This window comes from Drosophila nasuta, chromosome 3 (assembly GCF_023558535.2).
Source record: "Drosophila nasuta strain 15112-1781.00 chromosome 3, ASM2355853v1, whole genome shotgun sequence".
Lineage (NCBI taxonomy): Eukaryota > Metazoa > Arthropoda > Insecta > Diptera > Drosophilidae > Drosophila > Drosophila nasuta.
Window position 1 is genome coordinate 43,557,628 of NC_083457.1, and position 21,203 is coordinate 43,578,830.

General features: G+C 34.3%; 2 protein-coding genes across 5 annotated transcripts in view; both read left to right on the forward strand.

Moving 5' to 3' along the window:
• LOC132791642 (trichohyalin) overlaps nt 1–21,203 on the forward strand; it is a 69,070-nt gene that overhangs the window by 15,761 nt on the left and 32,106 nt on the right. The window lies entirely within an intron of this gene.
• On the forward strand, nt 18,054–21,055 carry LOC132793150 (fibrinogen-like protein 1). 3 transcript variants are annotated; one of them, XR_009633081.1, is made up of 5 exons: nt 18,054–18,199; nt 18,259–19,094; nt 19,154–19,862; nt 19,923–20,764; nt 20,824–21,054. XR_009633081.1 is itself a non-coding variant. In XM_060802836.1 (3 exons), exons 1-3 carry the CDS (start codon nt 19,797–19,799, stop codon nt 20,897–20,899), a joined length of 984 nt encoding a protein of 327 aa, XP_060658819.1. In that variant the 5' UTR covers nt 18,065–19,796; the 3' UTR covers nt 20,900–21,051. The 3 variants fall into 3 exon arrangements, 1 of the variants encoding a protein (XP_060658819.1); XR_009633080.1 differs by having other exon boundaries at nt 19,154–20,764; nt 20,824–21,055; XM_060802836.1 differs by having other exon boundaries at nt 18,065–19,862; nt 20,824–21,051.

The window sequence follows — 21,203 nt, forward strand, 5'->3', positions numbered from 1 at the left end:
AATGCTAATGCTTGCCGAGTGAATCCGGCTATGAGATATCCTTTAACCATTTTCAATAAAAACAAAAATGTAGGTACGCTACTGTATTTATAGTACAACGTAGAATAAAATATACTATATACCAAATCAACAAAAATATGACAACAGAGAACGGTATAAAAAATTACTATTTGAATTAAGTATAATTGAAATGAAAATAATGCACACAAATCAGCAATGCTTAGCTGATTTGTAATATTCAAGAAAATACTAAAAAATATACCGAAAGCTATATATTACTGCACATCAAATATACCATGGAGAATAAAATATATCATATTGTCTAATAAAACAATAAAACTACGACAACGGAGGACGATATTAAAATATTAGTAATTGAATTTAGTTAAATTGAAATAAAAATAATGCCTAATTCGTAAAAATACTAAAATACTAAATGCATACTAAACAAATAATCAGGAATGCTTAGCTGATGACACATTTTCTGAAAGCTTAGCAAATATAACACAATTTAAAGTAGATAATTAAAAGTTTTCTAACAATTCTCAGTCGATATTTATAAAAACATTTTCATGAACTTTCAGTTAAACTGTTATATAAATATTGTGGCATTTCAATTGATTCTTTATTGTCATACAAATTTAACATTTTAGCCATAAAAATGTCGAGTGAAAATCACGCAACTATCTTAGTTGCAGATATGTAATATTTAGTCATTTTAGTCAGTCTTCAAATATACATAATTATTTTGTACTTAAAAAAAGCTTTCATACATAAAAGAGCCTTATATCTAAGTAACCAAAATATCGAATGAAAATCGTAGTTATTAAAGCTGTTACAAGTGCTTCAGATTCAGAGCTACAACAACAACGAAGCTTAGTCACAAGAACACTTACTAAATATTTAATGGCAGCTATTTAATGGCGCGCACACTGAAAAAAGATATCTGCAAACTGTTCAGCTTTTTGGTGATGCTTTCTCTCTCTTTCATTCACGACACGTGCCAATAGTCTGAGTAATTACAGTCTTAAAAGATGATCTGCCCGCCTAGGCTAATGGTTGGCACAGATATTGCACAGAGATATTGCATGGCCACAGATATGTATGTTGTATATGTAACATATACATATGTATGCTATATATGTCCATCTGGCATAATCTGTGTGCGTTTCGCTTTGTGCAGTGTGTGTGTGTGTGTGTGTGTGTGGTGGGTGACCCAGTTAACCCAGTTTGTAAGTGCTGTTGGTCATCAACCACAGTATTTGGCTTGTGGATGGGTTAACACTCAATTTACAAACAGTCCGAGCCGCCAAAAAGGGAGAAAGAGATAGTGAAAAATGCGTTTGAAAAAAAAAAAACACAAGAGTAAAAAATACTATATATATACTATATTTTATATATAGTACATTGCGCGATTGTTTGTTTTGTTTTGTGTGTGTGTGTGTTGTGAACAGGTTGTCGAGTTGAAGGTGCTTAAAGGTGCTTCTGAGAGACAGCAGGATGCTGCAGAGCACAAAACACGACAAAGGACAACAAGGATACGCTTGTTAGCAGCGGAAGTGGCAAACTGAAGACAATGCAGCTAACTCTTATTGTTGCTGCAGCAATTTGTAATTAAAACGTTTAATGCGACTTTGTAGCGTCGCTTTACCTATCTCTTTCTCTATCTTAGTCTCTGTCTCTCTCTCTCTTCGATTAATTAGGTCACGTGAAATGTATTTTAGCGCTTATTCAAATTGCAGCCAAGATGCTGGCTTTGGCTTTTTGGATTCCTTTAGTCTTTATAGTCACTTAATTGAGTGGCATTATTGTTGTTGTTGTTGTTGCACCTGCAACTGCAACTGCAGTGGCAACAACTCAATTAGTTGCCAACTGAATTGAGAATGAAGATGAAGCAGCCAGCAGCAAAAGGAGGCTTTGCAGCTCTTTTCGCACTGCATAATTTGTAGGTCAGTTTAGCATAGAATCCTCTCAACTATAAATTGCACTCGAATGCAATTAGAAAAGAGTTTTGTTTACACGAGGAAGCAACCTAATCAGTTTACAGTCGAGCAGCAACAGCAGCTGCCGCAGGTGTAAGCCAAGGACTTGAACATCATTTAAGCCGTGTACTTAGCAAATGTTTTAGAGCCCAGCTAAATCCCTCCCAAACGTAAATAAACAATAACGAGTCTTTTATAGTGCCTGAGCTTAGACAAGTTTATCGGCCATAAAACTGACAATTAAGCAAACACTTTTGTAACGAGAATATTCTTATAGTCAAAGCAACCATTTTGTCACATTTACTCACAGGGTATTTGAAGAACAAACAATTCGTCATTTCAGTTTTCATGCTCACTTGCCTATCTGTCGCCTCCCTTCCCCCTCCCCTCTACAGTCGACCCTACTTGCCATTAGGGCCAAAACGTCTGGCCAAGTTGGCGGCGCACCAGAAACAAAACGAAGCGTGCAAAATGCTCAAATGTTGCTCGACGTTCTTTCAATTTGATTAAGTTCAATTTGGCCAAATTTCTCTGCCGCCCACGCTCTTTTCCCTTCCTCTCTCTCCCTCTCACATGCTATCTATTGGTTGCCACGCCCACCGTCCGGAGCAGAGGTCGCTTTATTTTCGCTCAACTTTTGCAGTTAAGTTGGGCAACAACAACAACAATAAAATACACAGAAATTCTGGTTTAACTTTCATATATGTGTGTGTACTGACTTTATATATGTATAGGTATGTGTGTAGGTGTGTGTGTGTGTGGGGAAATTGTGATTCCATTAGGAAAACGTCTGTGACTCGCATGCCATTTAAGTTTTCGGTTGACATTTATATAGTCCAGTATCTCTATACATACTAAAGTAGATACTCGAACTCTCGACTCGTATTCGTATTCGTATTTGTTTTCGTATTTGGCTGTTACCCAAACACTCAAACATTCAAACACTCAAACATCTCGAATTCTATGACTAAAACGTGTCAAAGCCACTGCAGCTGGGGCCAATTGAAAACTGAGTTGATTCCATTTGCATTGCCAATATAATTATAATATTAAGTGAAATTTGTCAACAAATTCAAATTGCTTCAGTAAATTAGAATCTCGATAGAACAACTTTATGGGAGTGTGTGGGAATTAATTTCTTAGAATGGTAAACTCAACTTGCTGCTAATTTAAGATATTTATTTCTGTACATATATTTGACAGCAATAGTCAAATTAAGCCAATTGAGAAATGTTCAATAAAAACAATGTAGTAAAATATACCAAATAAATATACCAAAAACTACTAATGTCTTCCAAAGGCTATTTTTCGCTATAGGCATTAGTTGCAAATTAATACCCAAAAAATACTAAAATATACCAAAAGCTATATTTCACTCTAAGCTTGACAAAAATCGTCAACCAACTTGTCAATATTAGTTAGAAATGAATACCAAACAAGTAAGAAAGCTACAGTCGAGTGTACTCGACTGTGAGATACCCGCTACCCAATTTGATTAAAAGCAATATATTTTGCGGTATTATTCTCAAAATATACCAAATATACTGCAAATATACTAAAAATACTAAGAATATACCAAATGGTATGTTTGGTATATCGATATAGTACCGCATTCAAAATATACCATAGACAGCACAATATACCAGATTGTTAGCCAAAGCAACTAAGACGCCTAGTATGTAGGCGTTTTTGCCCATACAAAAGTATTTCTTTAATAACTTCCACAATTTTTATCTGATCGCAACCAAATTTCAGTAAATCAGGAATTATAACTACTATAGTAATTATTGTATATACCAAAATTCGCAGCTTTAGCTTTAAAATTACGCTTGTTATTCAATTTTTTTGATTTGCGGGGCGGAAGTGGGCGTGGCAAAAATTTGAAACAAACTTGATCTGCGTGCAAACATAACAAATGCTGTCGAAAAAAAATTATAGCTCTATCTCTTATAGTCTCTGAGATCTAGGTGTTCATACGGACGGACGGACGGACGGACGGACAGACGGACATGGCTAGATCGTCTTGGCTGTTGACGCTGATCAAGAATATATATACTTTATAGGGTCGGAGATGCCTCCTTCTACCTGTTACATACATTTCCTGTCGGCACAAAGTTATAATACCCTTCTACCCTATGGGTAGCGGGTATAAAAATATTTAAATATACGAACGTATATTTAAAACTGGTATATTTTAACGCTAAGCCGCATTGTTTTTAATTTCAAAAGAAATAAATAAAATAATAATACGATAATAAAAAGATTGGCACTTACATCAAATTTAATTAGAAATTATATGTTTAATTGAATTCACAAAAAATGTAGCTTAACATTGTCATCAATTATTCAAATTGATTTATTACTTTATTAGAATACATTTATGCGATGCATTGAACCAAGTAATTAAATTAATAGTCAATGGATTCATATCAACAATTTCATTATTGCTTTGTAAAATGACAAAATCGATTTGCATTCCCCTCACTTAATTTATTATGAGTAAATTTACCAATGAACTATAATAATGAGGGTAATCTCGTTAGAAATTTAATAAACATACAAAATTATTTTGCAAATTAAGCTACAGAGTATTAAACTACTTCAGTAGCATCACAGTCTATAAACACATCTTTCAAATATCATAGCGCACTTTTGGACAAAAACTCTTTCCTCACTCTTACATTTATTTCGTAAATAATTCATCAATGTACTCGTAACCACAATTGTATAGATATCATGCATTTGGAAGAGGAATTTCGTAGTCCGAACGCAATTGACATGTATGGCAAAAGGTATTTTGCTTGTACTATTAAATCAATTAAATGCCATGAATATCTCAATATTGCAATATTGTATCGAGTGCAATAATACCAAATTGAGCTATTGTCTCAGATGTGGCCAGAGTAGAGCTAAGTCCTTGTACACACATCGTAACTCACACAGCAATTGCAACTCACTCAAACTAATCAGTTGTTTCAATATTTGCCCAAGGCTCGGGGTATTCAGATGCACTGTCTAAGGGACTGAGGGGGTAGCGAGGGACAGCAAACGGAAACGGAAACGTACGACGAACGGAAGCGCAGCGTGCAACCAGATATGAACTGAATTGTGACTCATTCCCCATTCCCTACCCATACATATAAAGTCATAGAGTTAAGGGTAGGCTTGACTACGACAGACGAGAGTTGAGAGTCGAGTCGATTGCTAAGTTTAGGCTAATTGATTTTCTCACACTCTGTGCTAAAAATACACGTCCCTTCCAGCTATTCAAGGATGATTTTTCCTTTGCAATTTTAATGGCTTATCGCTGTTGTTGGACTCCTTGTTCGTTGTTGTTCCTGTTCCAGTTTCTTTTGCTTGCTGTTGATTTAAATGGACTCGCATAAAATGCGGCTAATTAAAACTTATGAAGCCCAACATTAACAAAAGCCAAAACAGCAAAAACAAAGAACAAAAAAATTGTGGAAAACACATTGAAAAGCGCAAAAAGAAAAAGAAGAGAAGTGTATGCATTAAAAGCCAAATTCATTTAGCTGAAAAACTTATTGAATTTTCATGAACCTGCCGAAAACACACTCGACAAAAAAAAGGTACTCAAAACTTGAGCGAAAACAAAAAAAACAAAAGGAATGAAGACTGAAAAAGTGCCAAAAATGGCAGACAAACAAAACAAATGAAAAACTTAAGTCTTGACGGAAAAGAACTGAAAGTTTTCCATTTGTTTTTTCATTGCATTTGGCTGGTTTGCTGGCATCTTCATTAAACTTAGCGCTTAACTGAAATTTGTGATAACAATTAAGCAAAAGTAAATCAGAAAATAGATTTAATGATATGAAGCCAAGAACGGACCATAGATGGCGCTAATGGAGAGGTTTTCATGCGCTTTTTACTAGCGCAAATGGAATTTACAAGCAAATTTAATTCAACTGGTGCACTTGCGATAACAATTAAGCAAAAGCAAATCAGAACATGAAACGACAAAAAGATGTAATGATATAACATTTAAAAATACTACTTTAAACTTAAGTGGCATATTGCCAACAACTGACCATAGATGGCGCTGCTGAAGGGATTTTCTTTCGCTCTCTTTATTTGCACAAATGAAATTTACAACATGTTGTTATTAACTTAACTGTGGACACGGCTGTGCAAATGAGCAATAATAAAGCCAAAACTCTTGGCTGTTAATGTTTGCGCATTAAAATGAGAAAAGCCAACGTCCAGTCCCCACACACACACACCTACACACACACAGACATGGAGGGAGAATAAGCAGCCGAAAGGCAAAGAAGTGAAATGAAAAAAAATGAATTCATAAATTGGGACAGTGAAAAAGTTGTGCAGTGGGAGACGAGGGCGTGGCTACGGTCCATGGGCGGGACTTAACCACTCTGGGGGATGCGGGGATGCGCCCCTCTGGGCATGGTCCAGTAGCTTTTTAGCCTGGCCATAAAGCATAATCAAGTTGCAGTGACGAGCAAAATAAGCGTTAAGAGCGAGCGCTTGGCTGAAAAACTCCCGATCTCTCAATCCTTAAGTGTGTGTGTTTTTTCCCTCATTTTTCTTATATTTATACATATATATTTTTAATGTTTATTTTCAAAGGTTGGTGCATTTAAAGGCATCCGCTTTTGCAGTTGAAATGTAAACGTACTTTTTATTTTTTGGACAACGGTTTCAGGCTTTTGAGGCTTCGTGTGTGGCCCCCTTCACTATCCATTTACATAAACAAGCAGGCAAACAGAACAGAGCACCAGAAGCAGCCCCAACTTGGGGGAGCTGTCATGTACTCGACGCTATTTGTGTAGATTATAATGCGTATACAAATTGCGGGCGTGCATAAATATCAAATACTTACGAGCTTGCCCATAAAAATCAATTCAAAGTGGCCAACAAAAATGTGCTTGGCGGAACTTTTAGTCCGCCAGACTTTCCTAGTCGGAGACTGAGTTTTTTTTGTTTATTTGCATTTCCTGCGGAAGTTCACATCTCAGTCAAGTCAGTCAGTCAGCCACATGAAGTTTGGGAGGGGGGAATGGGGGAAGAACGCTCCTCATTAACTCAGAGGCGCCCATGTGCCACAGAGTTATTTATTTTACGGCTTCCATCCATGTTGGGCCCCTCCTCAACAATCTCTCGATTGCCAAAGTCTTTGCCAACATTTACCAGTTTTTTTTTTTGTTTTCAGCTTCAGCTTCTTTTTTTATTGGTGTTGCCTCGAGTAGATCATTAAAGCTTGTTCCCAGGGTGTTGGACCACTTTAATGGACTGCCCTGCAGTTGCTTTAATTTTAATTTGTATTTTTACTTTTATTTTTATTTTAATGCCTTCTTTTCCGCGGGCCTCTTCTGCCGACGTGTTTCGGCACACAACATTTTCCCAGTCGTAAAAAAAAGCCATTAAAAATAAATTCTAAATATATGTATGTGTTTGTGGTCTCGATGATATCAACATTGTTTATAAAACTGCGAATATGATTAACGAAATCACACAACGAAAATTTCAAATGTCCACAATAAAATTTGGCAAATGCAGCATTAAAAATTGTTTTCACATTTTACAATCATTATTTTGGCATTAATAATTACACAATATGTATTTTTGTTTTGGCAATTTCGTCACTTTCTATTTTCAATTTTTGTAATAAATGCACAACGATTTGTCATTTGGCACAAGAACAAGGAAAAACCACAGAAATACTTAGATATATATCTGAGTATCACATTTGCTGCTACTATATTATATTGCTTGTTTGGATCAGTCTAAAGCTTTTCCACCATAATTCAGCTAGTTAATTAGTTTACACTCTCACAAAGTCTTCGCAGTTTTCGCTTTTATTTCTTGGCTACAATAAGTGCTATACCCTAGCAAAGGGTTCTATAAGTTAGTCAAGTAATTGGTAATGTAAAGAAATGATATAACTATTAAAAATGATATAACTATTAACTAAACCAAGTTAGAAGTCACACTTGACTGTGAGTTCAATAAAAGCAAAACAACGTGGTTTCATTTTGCAAAAATATACCATATTAATATACCAAAAATACATAAATATACCGAATTCTATATTTGGTATATAGGCATAAAATTAAAAAAACAATCTAAATTGCTGTAGCTATAATATTATATTATATAATTCAATTCTAAGCTACAACTGCAAATAAAAAACTAAAAAAAAAAATACTTTAACAAATAATATTTTTATAAATTTGCTTACCTTTATTTTTTTTTAGTTAGGAACACAGTTGGCATATGCAAAATATATATATGCAAAATATATATAAATATAATCGAGCCCTCTAACATATTGAATATGGTATGATATACCGAATATACCGAATACTATGTTGGTATATTGGCACAAAGTTATAATATAACAGTCTAATTGCTGTAGCTATATTATTATATTTCGAAATTCCGAACTACAATTACAATCAACATCTAAAGAATACTTTAACAAATAATATTCTTATAAATTAGCTTACATTCATTTATTAAATGAATGAATACACAATTTGTATATGCAAAATATATAAATGTTTGAAATCTTGCTCATAAATAATAGCTCGCCATCCAACATATTTCTATTATAAATGGTTTCCGAGTGTATTGTATCATCGGTTTCACTTTTGTTGTTTTTACTGTTCGTTTCGTCGGCTGTGCGTATGAAATAAGAAGCGTGCCAATTTTCTTGGCAATTTTCCTAGGCTATTTTACTTGGCGCTTTATTTTTAACAGCGAAATTAGTCATCTGTCTATATAGTCTATATGTATACTTTAGACAGCAATTTGAGTATTACGGAATTAGTTTCATTGAATTTCAATTTCGAGGGGCAACCACTTGTTGCAACACAGCAGCACAGAAGTTGAGACATTGCTTTCATCTAATTGTTTATTAATTGTCTCTTTGGCATCCCGACAAACCCGCAGCTCGCTTTGCCTATTAATAATGAACTGTGAAGGCTGAAAAGAAACTGAAAAGGTATCTGAGTATTTTCTCATATTTTTTTGTGTGTTGTCCGTGAACTAATTTATGAATGTCGTCGGCATTACCAGAGGATTTCATTGTGTCATAGTTCGCTTAGAAGTTCTTGATTTATTGACAACACACAACGCCGGGCAGTTTAATTAGCTGCTTTCTGAAATGTAGGTTAAGCGTTTTAGCATTCGCCGTTTTTTTCGCGTAAATTTATTTTATTTATCATGCCAAGTGTTGACAATTTAAAATGGGGCCCACTAAACGATTTATGCCGATGATGGGCGATGGGCGAAAGCTTTGGCTTATTACGAATTCCTACAGCGTTATCGTTGTCGATGTCTTCTCCTCGCTTGCCAATTATTTATGCTATTGTTATTATCGTCGTTACACTGTTATTCTACAGCAATTTTTATGAAATAAATTCCTTGTCACCTGCGAAGCGGAGAAAAAAAAGAAATGTGCGTGAAAAATGCATTACAAAAATTGTGCAATTCGTCTGACAGACATTCCCAACAAATGTCAAAATTGTCAAGAGCACGAGACACAAAGCAGATGGACAGCGGACACAAATTGCCAGATCATATCGCAATGATTGATGCCCTACAGTTAAAAGCAGGCATATCGATTGAAGCAGCTTAAAGTGTAAAATATTCCTCAAAATATATAAATTAAACAAACAGCAAGAAGTTGGGTTAAAACAAGCTAAGAAGCTACAGTCATTCTCACTTTTAATAAATGCAAAAAGTGCGGTATCACTCTAAAAATATACCAAAAATTTGCTTAAAAATACTATATCATACTGAAGACTGTATTTGCTATACTCTTACATTGAAAATATACCAGATTCTCAATACATTCAACTTAGTTTGCTAAGTAATATGCTCCTCATAAATATCAGATATATACCCAATAAATTATACTGAGGTCTGTATTTGGTATATCGATATACTCTTACGTTGAAAATATTCCAGGATATACTTAATTTGTTAACTAATATGATCCACATCAATATAATAAATATACCAAATAAATACTAAATTATACCAAAGACTGCATTTGGTATATCGATATACTATTAGGTTGAAAACATATCAGACTGACATACAACGCATCTAAGCCCACAACAACTTATAAAAAATTTCTACTCTAAGCGTCGCGGATTGAAAAATAAATATTTTCAATCATTAAACTTAATTTGTGAACTAATATGATCCTCATCAATATATCAAATTTATATACAAAAAATATACTAAGTTATATTGAAGACTGTATTTGGTATATTTATATACCAAATTCAAAATATACTATATATATCTAAACCCTCAACAACTTATAAAATGCTTCTATTCTAAGCATAGCGGGTACAAAAATAAATATTTTCAAACATTAAACTTAATTTGTCAACTAATATGCCTGAAAATTTTTAAATGTAGCGCACTGCGAAAGCATATTGCGACATTTCATGCGTGATTGCGTTGAATAATAATGGATATATAAACCAGATACAGAACGCACGATCTGGCTCGTAGTATAAATGAAACACACATTTTCTATAGTTTGAGCACATTAATAGCTTTTGAATAAATTAAAGCGAAAATATGGTACGAACAACACACAAAGCGTGCATTAAATCTTTAAATATTTATGCCAATTAACGGGGCAATGCAATTATAATTAATAAACCGCAACACACAAATGAATCACAGAACCAAATAACAATATGTTGCATATAATTTAGTTAAGGCACATTAAATGCATTTGGCATAAAATAAATAAATATTTCATACATTCTCACACATTATTGTAAAGCAATAAGCACAAAGCCAAAAGCGAAAACCAATTAACAAAACTATTAATATTTAAGATAGGAACAGACAGTTGTAAAAAAATACAAAAATAGGGCAGATCGATATATAATTATATATATGTAAATATAAAAAACATTAAACAGAGCACACACAAATTCAAGTTCATTTTTTTGTAGTTGCCTAAAAGGTCAGTTGGAAGGGGGCTGAGACTGAGTGCGCACTGGGAGCAACTGAAATTGAATTCAAATTCGTAAACGTGAACGTGCCGAGCAGTTGAGAGACTAAATGTCCTGGCTGAAAGGCGGGCACTATGTACACAATATTGTGGCTCAGGGATTGGGATTTCGACTGCACACACACACACATCCGAAATGTCTCAGTTGCATTGCGGCCAAGTTGCAATAGAAATAGAGAAAAAAAAAAAACGAAGTAAAACCAACAACTTATTTCATGGCACAATGCAATGCCAACTAGGGAAAACACACACTGACAATGCCACACGACATTGACTACATAAAAAGTATACTAGAGGATGGAACTGAGAGGGGGGTGGAGCAGGAGAAGAGTGCTGTTTGCTAATAGACAAGCAAAAGCAAAGCGATAGACAGACAACCCACTCACTCATCGCTTAATGATGATCATCATCATTATCATCATCATGGTGATGAATCGCACCGGGGGCTGGGCTCAGGTCATCGAAATATGTGTATATACATACATATATAGTAGACACTAAGAGCAAATGGCAAATCGATGAACGAGTGGACTTCTCTAGTATTTGTATTATATAGGAAATCAGTTGATGTGCTCATAAATGTATCGCTGGCAAAAAAATGCATTTGGCAAAAGGCTTTCTCGCTTTATTGGCTGCTCATGACCTGCGGCAATAAAAATTGATGTGCCTCGCGACTGGGTTGGACTGGCTACAACAACAACAACAACAACAACAACAACTGCACTTGTGATTTATATTTGTAGTGAATTGCGCAACATGCTGATAGCAACATTGAGGCTGCGCTGTGTTCCTTTGATTTATGCGTCTACGCTTTGGCAACATGTTGCCAGCAACATTATTGCAGCTAAACGTTTTCGTTTGTCTGCTGACAGTTTGGTATTGTTGCTGCTGCTGCTGCTGTCGCTAATCTCGACACACAGATGCAGCAGCCATATGGAAAAATATTTTCAAAGAGATTGCCAAATGCTGATTAGTTTGAAAGCGGCATTTGAAATTGATTAGAGCAGCGCATTCGCAGGCGCTCACAGCGAAGAGAGAGACTTGGTATTATGACAGCGTCGAGAGATAAGCGTAGCGATAGCGTCACAGCACATTAGAGCAACCTACATTCACTCTCCGCTTGCCACATCACAGCAGATCATAGACATAGATGCCACACACACACAATACTGCAGGCGAACTCTGTCTTTTCTTGCGGAAATCAAGCGCTGAAAAGTTGCAAAATTTTCAAGTAGTATTTTGCCCACCTTCGAGTTTGACTTGTTGTTGTTGTTGCTGAGATACTTATCAACAACATTAGAGATGCAACAGCAACAACAACAACAACATAACAACAATGCTTCCTCAAGCTCATGTTGCGCATGCGCTGCCCTTGTTCTTGTTCAACAGCTTCCTGAAGCGGCTTTCACATTGAGATTATGCATTATTATGCCCAGCAGCTGAAAAGGGTATGTGAAATTCGATATGCAGCTTATACTGCAGGTGATTTAAGAAAGATGAGAGAGTCAACGTGTTCTTAAGGATAGACAGCGTAGTTAACACTCTTCTCTTTAGCAGCAGCTGGAAAATATTTCAGTAATTTCAATGCATGAAAATGTTGAAGTGAAAAAAGGTGAAAATAAGGGAACCAATAAGAAAATAAAAGAAAATAGAATAATATTAAATAAAATTATGAAAATATGTAAACTAATGAATATATGAATAGCACTTAATCTTGGCTAGAAGTTATATAATATTATATTAATTATTTATTTAACGAATGACGAAAAGTTAATTGGAAACTTAATTGAACTACACTTGAACTGAAATCGATTGAAGTGCCGAAGGGCAAAAGCGTTATCAGAAAAATTATACAACCTACATATTTTTAGTACTTGATTTATTTTGGAATAATCCATAATTCTGTCATTTTTTAATATATGTGAATTTTATGAATCTCGAAGGAGTTCATGGAAAACTCTCATGACCTTACGAAATATTCAAGCTCATAAAATAAATAAATGAATATGATACAAGGCAAGTAAAATTTATTTTTACATCACAATTATGTGAACAATAAAATAAAATTTAAGGCACCTCAAGTTGTGTTGACCTTACAAGTATTTATATAATAAATTTAAGGAATTCTTTACAACAATTTGCTGAAAAAAGAGTTGACATTCTCTCTAAAGAATAAGACTCCCACTCAAGTTCAACGTATAAAGTATTCTGCTTGTTGTTGCTCATTTATAAAGTGTGTGCTGCTTAGAATAGCCAAGAATCTTTTGTTCTACTCAGCTCAGCGATGTTAGTTGTCAGCTGGGCAACCAAGGCTGTCTCGTGAGTTAACTGACTCTGCTGACTTGGCTGACTTCCCTGCCACGAGTCGTCGTGAGTTTGGCATTGTTCCGGGCAGCTTCAGCGGGGCGAATTGTTGATGTTTGCCACAGTTGCTGCTGCTTGAGTTACTGCTGCTGCTGCCGTTGCTTCTGTTGTTGTTGCACTTGTTATGATTATGAAATGCGAAACTTAGTTGAGGCTATTGCTCAGCTCAGCTTAATGCAACATAATCAGAGTCATCATTAGCAACAGCATGATGATGTTTTCGTATTTATTATTGTTAGCATTTTGTTATTGTGTGCTGGCTTTTAACAAAAGATAACAAACCTCTCAGAATGCATGCGGCCTGGCTAATGAGACAGCTCGCTGACGGAAGCAATGCACACAAATACCAAGTCCAGACATTGAATTCGAGTAGGCAAATGTGAGATGAGAGATGAGAGACTCTGAGTAGTCATTATTGCCGTACCTCCAAAGTGGCATTGTAATTGTAATTTTCGTCGCTTGAGCTCGACTTGAGTTGGTGTTGTTGTTGTGTCTTTGAGATGCAAAGCAAGCTGCAAGCAGTGAAGTTGAATTGGCAACCGTATCTCAATCTCGGTCGCTATCTGCACGCTTTCGCATTATAAAGACATTAGGTATTCAAAACATTTTCTTTTGGTTCTCTTCCCTTCCCAATCTCCTAAGAGTTGTTCTCAGTCAACTCATTAATTCAATTGCGTTGCATTTTCGTGGAAATTGCCGCCTGTGTGTGACGACTTATGCAAATTTGCATAACTGTTGAACGAGTCAGGTAGAGAGAGGATGCACAGGGACATACACAGAGTTGAGCTGTATCTCCGCCAGGAGGCAAGTTAGCTACTTTGAGCATATAACTAATTGCTTTTGCAGACGCCAATGAAATATGCAACAGTGTTGCAAAGTGCAAAAGGAGCAACAGGGGGGAACGGGAACGGGAAACAGGCAACAGGCTCAGACAGCAATCAAATTCAATCAATTTAATCAAGCAGAACACACACACACACACACACACACGCATACGGGGCGTATGCGCAATGTGGCAGCTGCTTGTGGCGCCTCGTGTTAATTTTAACACGTTACGCACGTAAAACGCACAAGCGATGCTAAAAATACCTATCATATATGTATATATACACATGTATATGTATATGCAATAAATGTACTTTTATATAGCTGCCATAATATCGAGTAACAAACGCCGACAACACACAAACACACACAACAACATGCGTGTAAAAGAAACACACACTTAAACACGCACAGACATTTGATACACATGCATAACTAGAGAAATAAACTTGACTAGAAGGATGTTGCCACAGCGTATCAGATGAGTTGGAGGTGTCCTCTCCTCTCTGGATGTGGGTCGGCAAGTGGATCTGGGACTGCGACTGCGACTGGGTCTCGGTCTCGGTCGTGGTCGTGGTCGTGGTCGGGGCTACACAATAAAGGCAGCCATAAAGCAGCAGCCAAACGTGCGAATAACACGTACAAATGAACAGTTGTAGGGACAAAGCACAACAACGAGCCGAACACAAAGGTTGGGCTAGTTAGTTATGTTAACTATTGTGTGCCAGCAAATGTAATCGCCACAATTTCGCAAAAAAAAAAAAAAAAAATAAACAAATTTAATATAAATAAATATTAAAAAATATATTGCATTTTATAAATGAATATTCAAAATATAAATTAAAAAAATAATTTAATAAATTAATTTAATATATAAATTAAAAAATATATTTCACAAATAAATGTAATTAAATATTAAATAAATTTATACGAACATATGCCATGAAATGTAATCACCATAATTTTGCAAAAATAAATAAAAATGAAATAAATTAAAAAAAAATAAGTATGTAAAAACTACATGTGATGAAATATAAAAATTTTATAAATAAATAAATCAAAATAAAGAGGTATTAAAAAAATAAATTTAAGAAATTAATACATTTAAAGAAATAAATATAAGTAAAATATACTTAAAATAATAAATTAATAAATTAAATAAATTATTTTAATATTTAAATTGATAAATATAATTAATTAAAAAAAAAATATAAAATTAAAATAAAAACCTATTACAAAATAAATTAATAAAAGAAAATAAATTAAAAAGTAAAAAATAAAAAATAAGTAAATTAATATTAAAATTAATTAAGAACTAAAATTAAAAAACTAAAATCAAATTTTACAATTGATAAAAATATTTCAATTTTCTTTTACCAATAATAAAATAAATTATAATGCAATTATATATATGTATGTAAATTTTATGCACTCAAATTAAATTCAATGCAATTTCGTGAATTTACTTTACTGACGTTTTAAAGATATCTGCCCAATTTATTGTGTTCCTAGAAAGCAATTGAAAACATCATATTGCTGAACATATTATTCAATATTTTATTCAATTTATGGTTTGAAGCAACAGGTTAATTTAATATGTTCTCCGTTGCGTACTTTATATTTACACTTAACTAAATTTCGCTCCCAAACAAAATCGATATCCATTTTAATAGAATTTCGCAAATTTTTAGTTGACATCCAAACAATTTTTCCATTTCTCCAACACTGATGCAATAATTTTGTAATATCCGCCATCAACTTTTGCGTTCAATTTAAAAATTAAAAAATAGTTCGTTCAATTTCATATGTTATTTGTCCATGGAGAAAACACAGAATTCCGATAGAAAGCAATTCAATAAAATTAAACGAATTAAACTCAGCTGACTGAAATGTTATTTATAATCGGATAATATTTTCGATTTCGCTAGCAAAAAACAAAACTTATTTCTTGGCGCTTTGCTGGCGAAAGAGTTTTCAGCTAGGCGCTTCATTAGCTAAGTAAAGTTGTTATTCGCAGCGCCTTTGGGGAAACAAAAAAAAAAAAAAATGTACAATTCCCAAATGAAGGAGGAAAGTCGATGGCGAATTCTTATGCTAAACACGCGCGTGTCAGACGAGCGATTTGCCAGCGTTTTTCTGCCGGATTCGCTGTTTGCCTCAGAAAAGCATACAAAATAATAAAAGACATGCACATAAATAACATTGAGGCAGCTGGAAAAGTGTTGGCGCTGCGTGGTGAAGAGAGGCCAAACAAAACACACACACACATACATACATAAAATAAAAATCAAATAAACCAAAAAGGCAACAAACAGCTGAAGCAACTTTGGGATCGCATCCTTCCACAGCACCAACATTTCAGCATTTCCATTCGCATTCTCATTCCCATTTCCATTTCCCATACGAAGGCAAAGTCAACGTGTGTGCGAAGAGCTAACAAAAGCAGTCACAAAACGAAACGAAAGTAAAGTAATGCAGTGCCGAAAAGTAAGGCAAAGCAAATGCAAAGCAAAAGAACAAAAGCAAAGAAAAATTCACACACGCGCCGCAATTCTTAAGCCCATTGAAAGAAGCGTGAACTTGAATTGATTTGCTTAGAGACTTTTCTTAACATGCGAGCGTACAAATGTTGTGGCATGTTATTGTTGTTGTGACTGTGACTGTGGCTTCGGCTGTGGCTGCGGCTGCTGCTGTTGTGTCTGCCCCTTGACAACAGTAAAAACGACGTCATAATTATAACGAGCCAGCAATTTGTATCTTTTGGGGCGCAGACAACAAACGGGGCGTATGCGCAACCAGCATTTTTATGGCCACACAACAGAGCGTTAAATTTAAAGCGATTTTCTTTTTTTCTCTTTTTTTTTCTTTGCAAGAGAAAAAGGTTAAAATGCAACCGTAAAATGGCTAGCATACACAGGAGGCAACAACGTAGCTGCGGGAATGGGGGTGTTGACTGTGATAAGGGGTGCGGCAAGATGGTGGCAAGGCAAGGTACACGGCAAGGGGAAAGAGGCACGGTGCGGGACACGAAAAGATTTATGAAAAATTGGCTTTTGTTTGGCCAAGCGGGTCACAAGCAAACAAGATAATATACACAAAAGTGTACAACACATATGAGTGTGTGTGTGTGTGTGTGTGTGTGTCAGTGTATGTTAGGGGTGTGCGTGTGTGAACCTAAATGAAAATGTAAAGTTTATGACACAGTCGAGTTTTTGGCACACTGTCTGGCATATTAAGCACTTTGCAATGCACTTCAAGTTCTAGCAACGAATTTAAATTCTACAATTTACAAACAATTTGAATGAACTTAGCAAAATGTAAAATACTTGTTGTAAATAACTACTAACTCATTAAAATTGATAATAATAATTGAAATTGATGTAACTATGATTCATGCAAAATGTACAACATTTCTATAGTTTCTTATCTATTTGAAAAAACAAGTCGTAATAATATTATGGAATTCAAAAATATGGGAATAATATAACAAAATAAAGGTATATACATAGAGCCGAATTTGCTTGACTGTAAGATACCCGCTACTTATTTTAAATAAAACCACAACAGTGCGGTATTATTCGTAAAAGATACCAAATTAATATACCGAAAAAATACTGCACTATACCGAAATCTATAATTGGTATTGATATACTATTTCATTCAATATATATATATATATATATATATATATATATATATATATATATATATATATATATATATATATATATATATATATATATATATTTAAAATATATAATATAATATATAATTAAAATTATACTAAAGGTTATCAAAAGTTTAAACAGTCAATTCAATCAAAGATTGGAAATGCATTTAGAAATGTTTTCATTCTGCTTTTCAAAATAAATAGCATTCATTTGCAGTTTAGTTGTATCACGAATCGGAATTAAATTAAATAAACGAATAAGTCATTAAAATGAATATTTCTACTTATACGTGCATATTGTCAATATTGTTAGTTGTTAAGCAAGTGAATAGCTCGGTAAATATCTTCATGAAATTATAGACTACATACGAATACTAAGTTCAAACTCAATTCAGTGCTCCGTTTACTCAAAAGAATTGGATGATCAATGCAGTACCTATTGCTATCAAGTTGTGAAGCCACTTCTACAATACGTAAACCCGGTACAATCAATGACACAAGAATTAAACGAGTTACAGTATACAATTAAATCACAAGCAGATGAAATAAAGAACTTAAATGAGTTGATTAAGTCTAGGGACATGCAACTAGCACAGCAAATCAAGTTGAGTGAATCGTGTGAAAGTCAAAATCAATATCAAAAGAAACTTATTGATCAATGTGAGATTCAATTACCTACAAAAGGCAAAGAGATTAATAATGTGCTATCAGAAGTTGTAAAAATAAAAGAATCTAAAGAAACATCTAGCTGTCTCGGCAAGTTGACGGATGTTCATGAGATTAGACTTCCTACAGGGCAAATAATAATAGTTCCGTGTGAATCAAACTTGCTTGAAGCTGGAGCTGGTTGGACTGTTATACAGAGGCGTAAGAATGATGGTTTAGATTTTAATCGAACGTGGTCAGAGTATAAGTATGGCTTTGGGAATCTTCGTGGAGAGTTCTTTCTTGGGCTTGAGAAAATTCATTTGCTAACACAATCGCAACCACATGAATTGTATATATTTATTGAAAGATTTTCTAATGAGACCATCTATGCCCGATATAGTAAGTTTGTCATTGGTGACGAAAAAAAATTCTACAATTTAAAAGAACTCGGAAACTACTCGGGCACTGCTAAAGCTGAAATAGAAAATCACTTACATCAGAAGATATCAGCAGCAGATGTGGATTTATCGGAGAATTGCCCTTACTTGATGTTATTCTCTCCCTTAAAAAAATGCTATTGGTGGTAATAATTTAAGATTATTGGCAATATGGAAATGTTCTTAACATTGTATTACATTTCAGGAATATTAACATGCGTTTTTTACCATTTGATAATTTGGTGACCATGTCAACTCGAATTAAATTTGCAGAAATGATGATTAGGCCACTTCAGTAAAAGCTAATCATTCTTTTAAAAGGATATGTTTCAGAGCCTAAATACAACTTACGTATGTTGTATTTCAATCAACAGTAGAAATAATCACTAAAATGTAATACGTATATCTACTTTGTATAGTCTCTGAGATCCAGGTGTACATACAGACGGACGGACAGACGGACAGACGGATATGGCTAGATCGGTTAGGCTGTTGACGCTGATCAAGAATATATATACTTTATGGGGTCGGAGATGCCTCCTTCTACCTGTTGAATACATTTCCTGTCGGCACAAAGTTATAATACCCTTCTACCCTATGGGTAGCGGGTATAAAAATATTAGTAAATTCTACAATAAAATCGCTATTTATGGTTTCAAGTTATTTGTCTTATCTCACTCAGTGTTGCAGATTTAAAATAAAACAAGAGGTTATCAAAAGTTTAAGCAGCAATAAATTCAATGACAGATAGTCTAGTCTACAACTGCAATTTTTTTTATTCTGCGTTTCAAAATAAATAGCATTCACTTGTTGTTTAGTTGTGACACGAATCGGAATAAAAAATTACAATGAATCTTTCTACTTATACATGCATATTAACAATATTTTTAGTTGTTAAACAAGTGAAAAGCTCGGTAAATATCTTCATGAAATTATAGATTATAATACGAATACTATGTTCAAACTCAATTCAGTGCTCCGTTTACTCAAAAGAATTGGATGATCAATGCAGTACCTATTGCTATCAAGTTGTAAAGCCACTTCTACAATACGTAAACCCGGTACAATCAATGACACAAGAATTAAACGAGCTGCAGCATACAATTAAATCGCAAGCAGCTGAAATAAAGAACTTAAATGAGTTGATTAAGTCTAGGGACATGCAACTAGCACAGCAAATCAAGTTGAGTGAATCGTGTGAAAGTCAAAATCAATATCAAAAGAAACTTATTGATCAATGTGAGATTCAATTACCTACAAAAGGCAAAGAGATTAATAATGTGCTATCAGAAGTTGTAAAAATAAAAGAATCTAAAGAAACATCTAGCTGTCTCGGCAAGTTGACGGATGTTCATGAGATTAGACTTCCTACAGGGCAAACAATGACAGTTCTGTGTGAATCAAACTTGCTTGAAGCTGGAGCTGGTTGGACTGTTATACAGAGGCGTAAGCATGATGGTTTCAATTTTAATAGAACGTGGTCAGAGTATAAGGATGGCTTTGGAAATCTTCGTGGAGAGTTCTTTCTTGGTCTTGAGAAGATTCATTTGCTAACACAATCGCAACCACATGAATTGTATATATATATTGAACGATTTTTGAATAAGACCATCTATGCCCGATATAGTAAGTTTGTCATTGGTGACGAAAAAGAATTCTACAATTTGAAAGAACTCGGTAACTACTCGGGCAATGCTTTCGACAAAATGGAAGGTAACTGGCATGAAAAGATATCAGCAGCAGATGTGCAGGCTTTTACATCGAAGAATTGCGATTCTTTGACATTTCCCGATTTTATTCAAATCTGCTATTGGTGGTAATAATTTAAGATTGTTGGCAATAAGAAAATGTTCTTAACAGTGTATTACATTTCAGGAATTTTACGTTACGTTTTGCACCACAGATGACGCCGATTAAATTTGCAAAAATGATGATAAGGCCACTTCAGTAAAAGCTAATCATTCTTTTAAAAAAATATGTTTCAGAACCTAAATACAACTCACGAATACTGTATTTCAACAAATAGTAGAAACAATCAATAAAATGTAATCAAAAATAATACAAATAAAAAAAAAAAATAATGAAAGAGGAAATAGGAAACAGATTACGTTCTTCCCTTTTGCGTGATGATTTATATTTTATTTTAAAGTCAACATCAGTGTAACTTTTTGAGCTGTACGTCATGTATTTGTTTATTTTTTTTTTTTTTTTGTATATTCTTACTTTATGCTGTTGCACGTTTCCACTTCCGTCAT

Excerpts from the sequence above, each read along its gene's own strand:
- LOC132793150 (XM_060802836.1), top strand. The coding sequence starts at position 19,797 with ATGAATCTTTCTACTTATACATGCATATTAACAATATTTTTAGTTGTT. Across the intron at positions 19,863-19,922 it reads TTAAACAAGTGAAAAGCTCG|TGCTCCGTTTACTCAAAAGA; the intron begins GTAAATATCTTC and ends AACTCAATTCAG. Across the intron at positions 20,765-20,823 it reads ATTCAAATCTGCTATTGGTG|GAATTTTACGTTACGTTTTG; the intron begins GTAATAATTTAA and ends ATTACATTTCAG.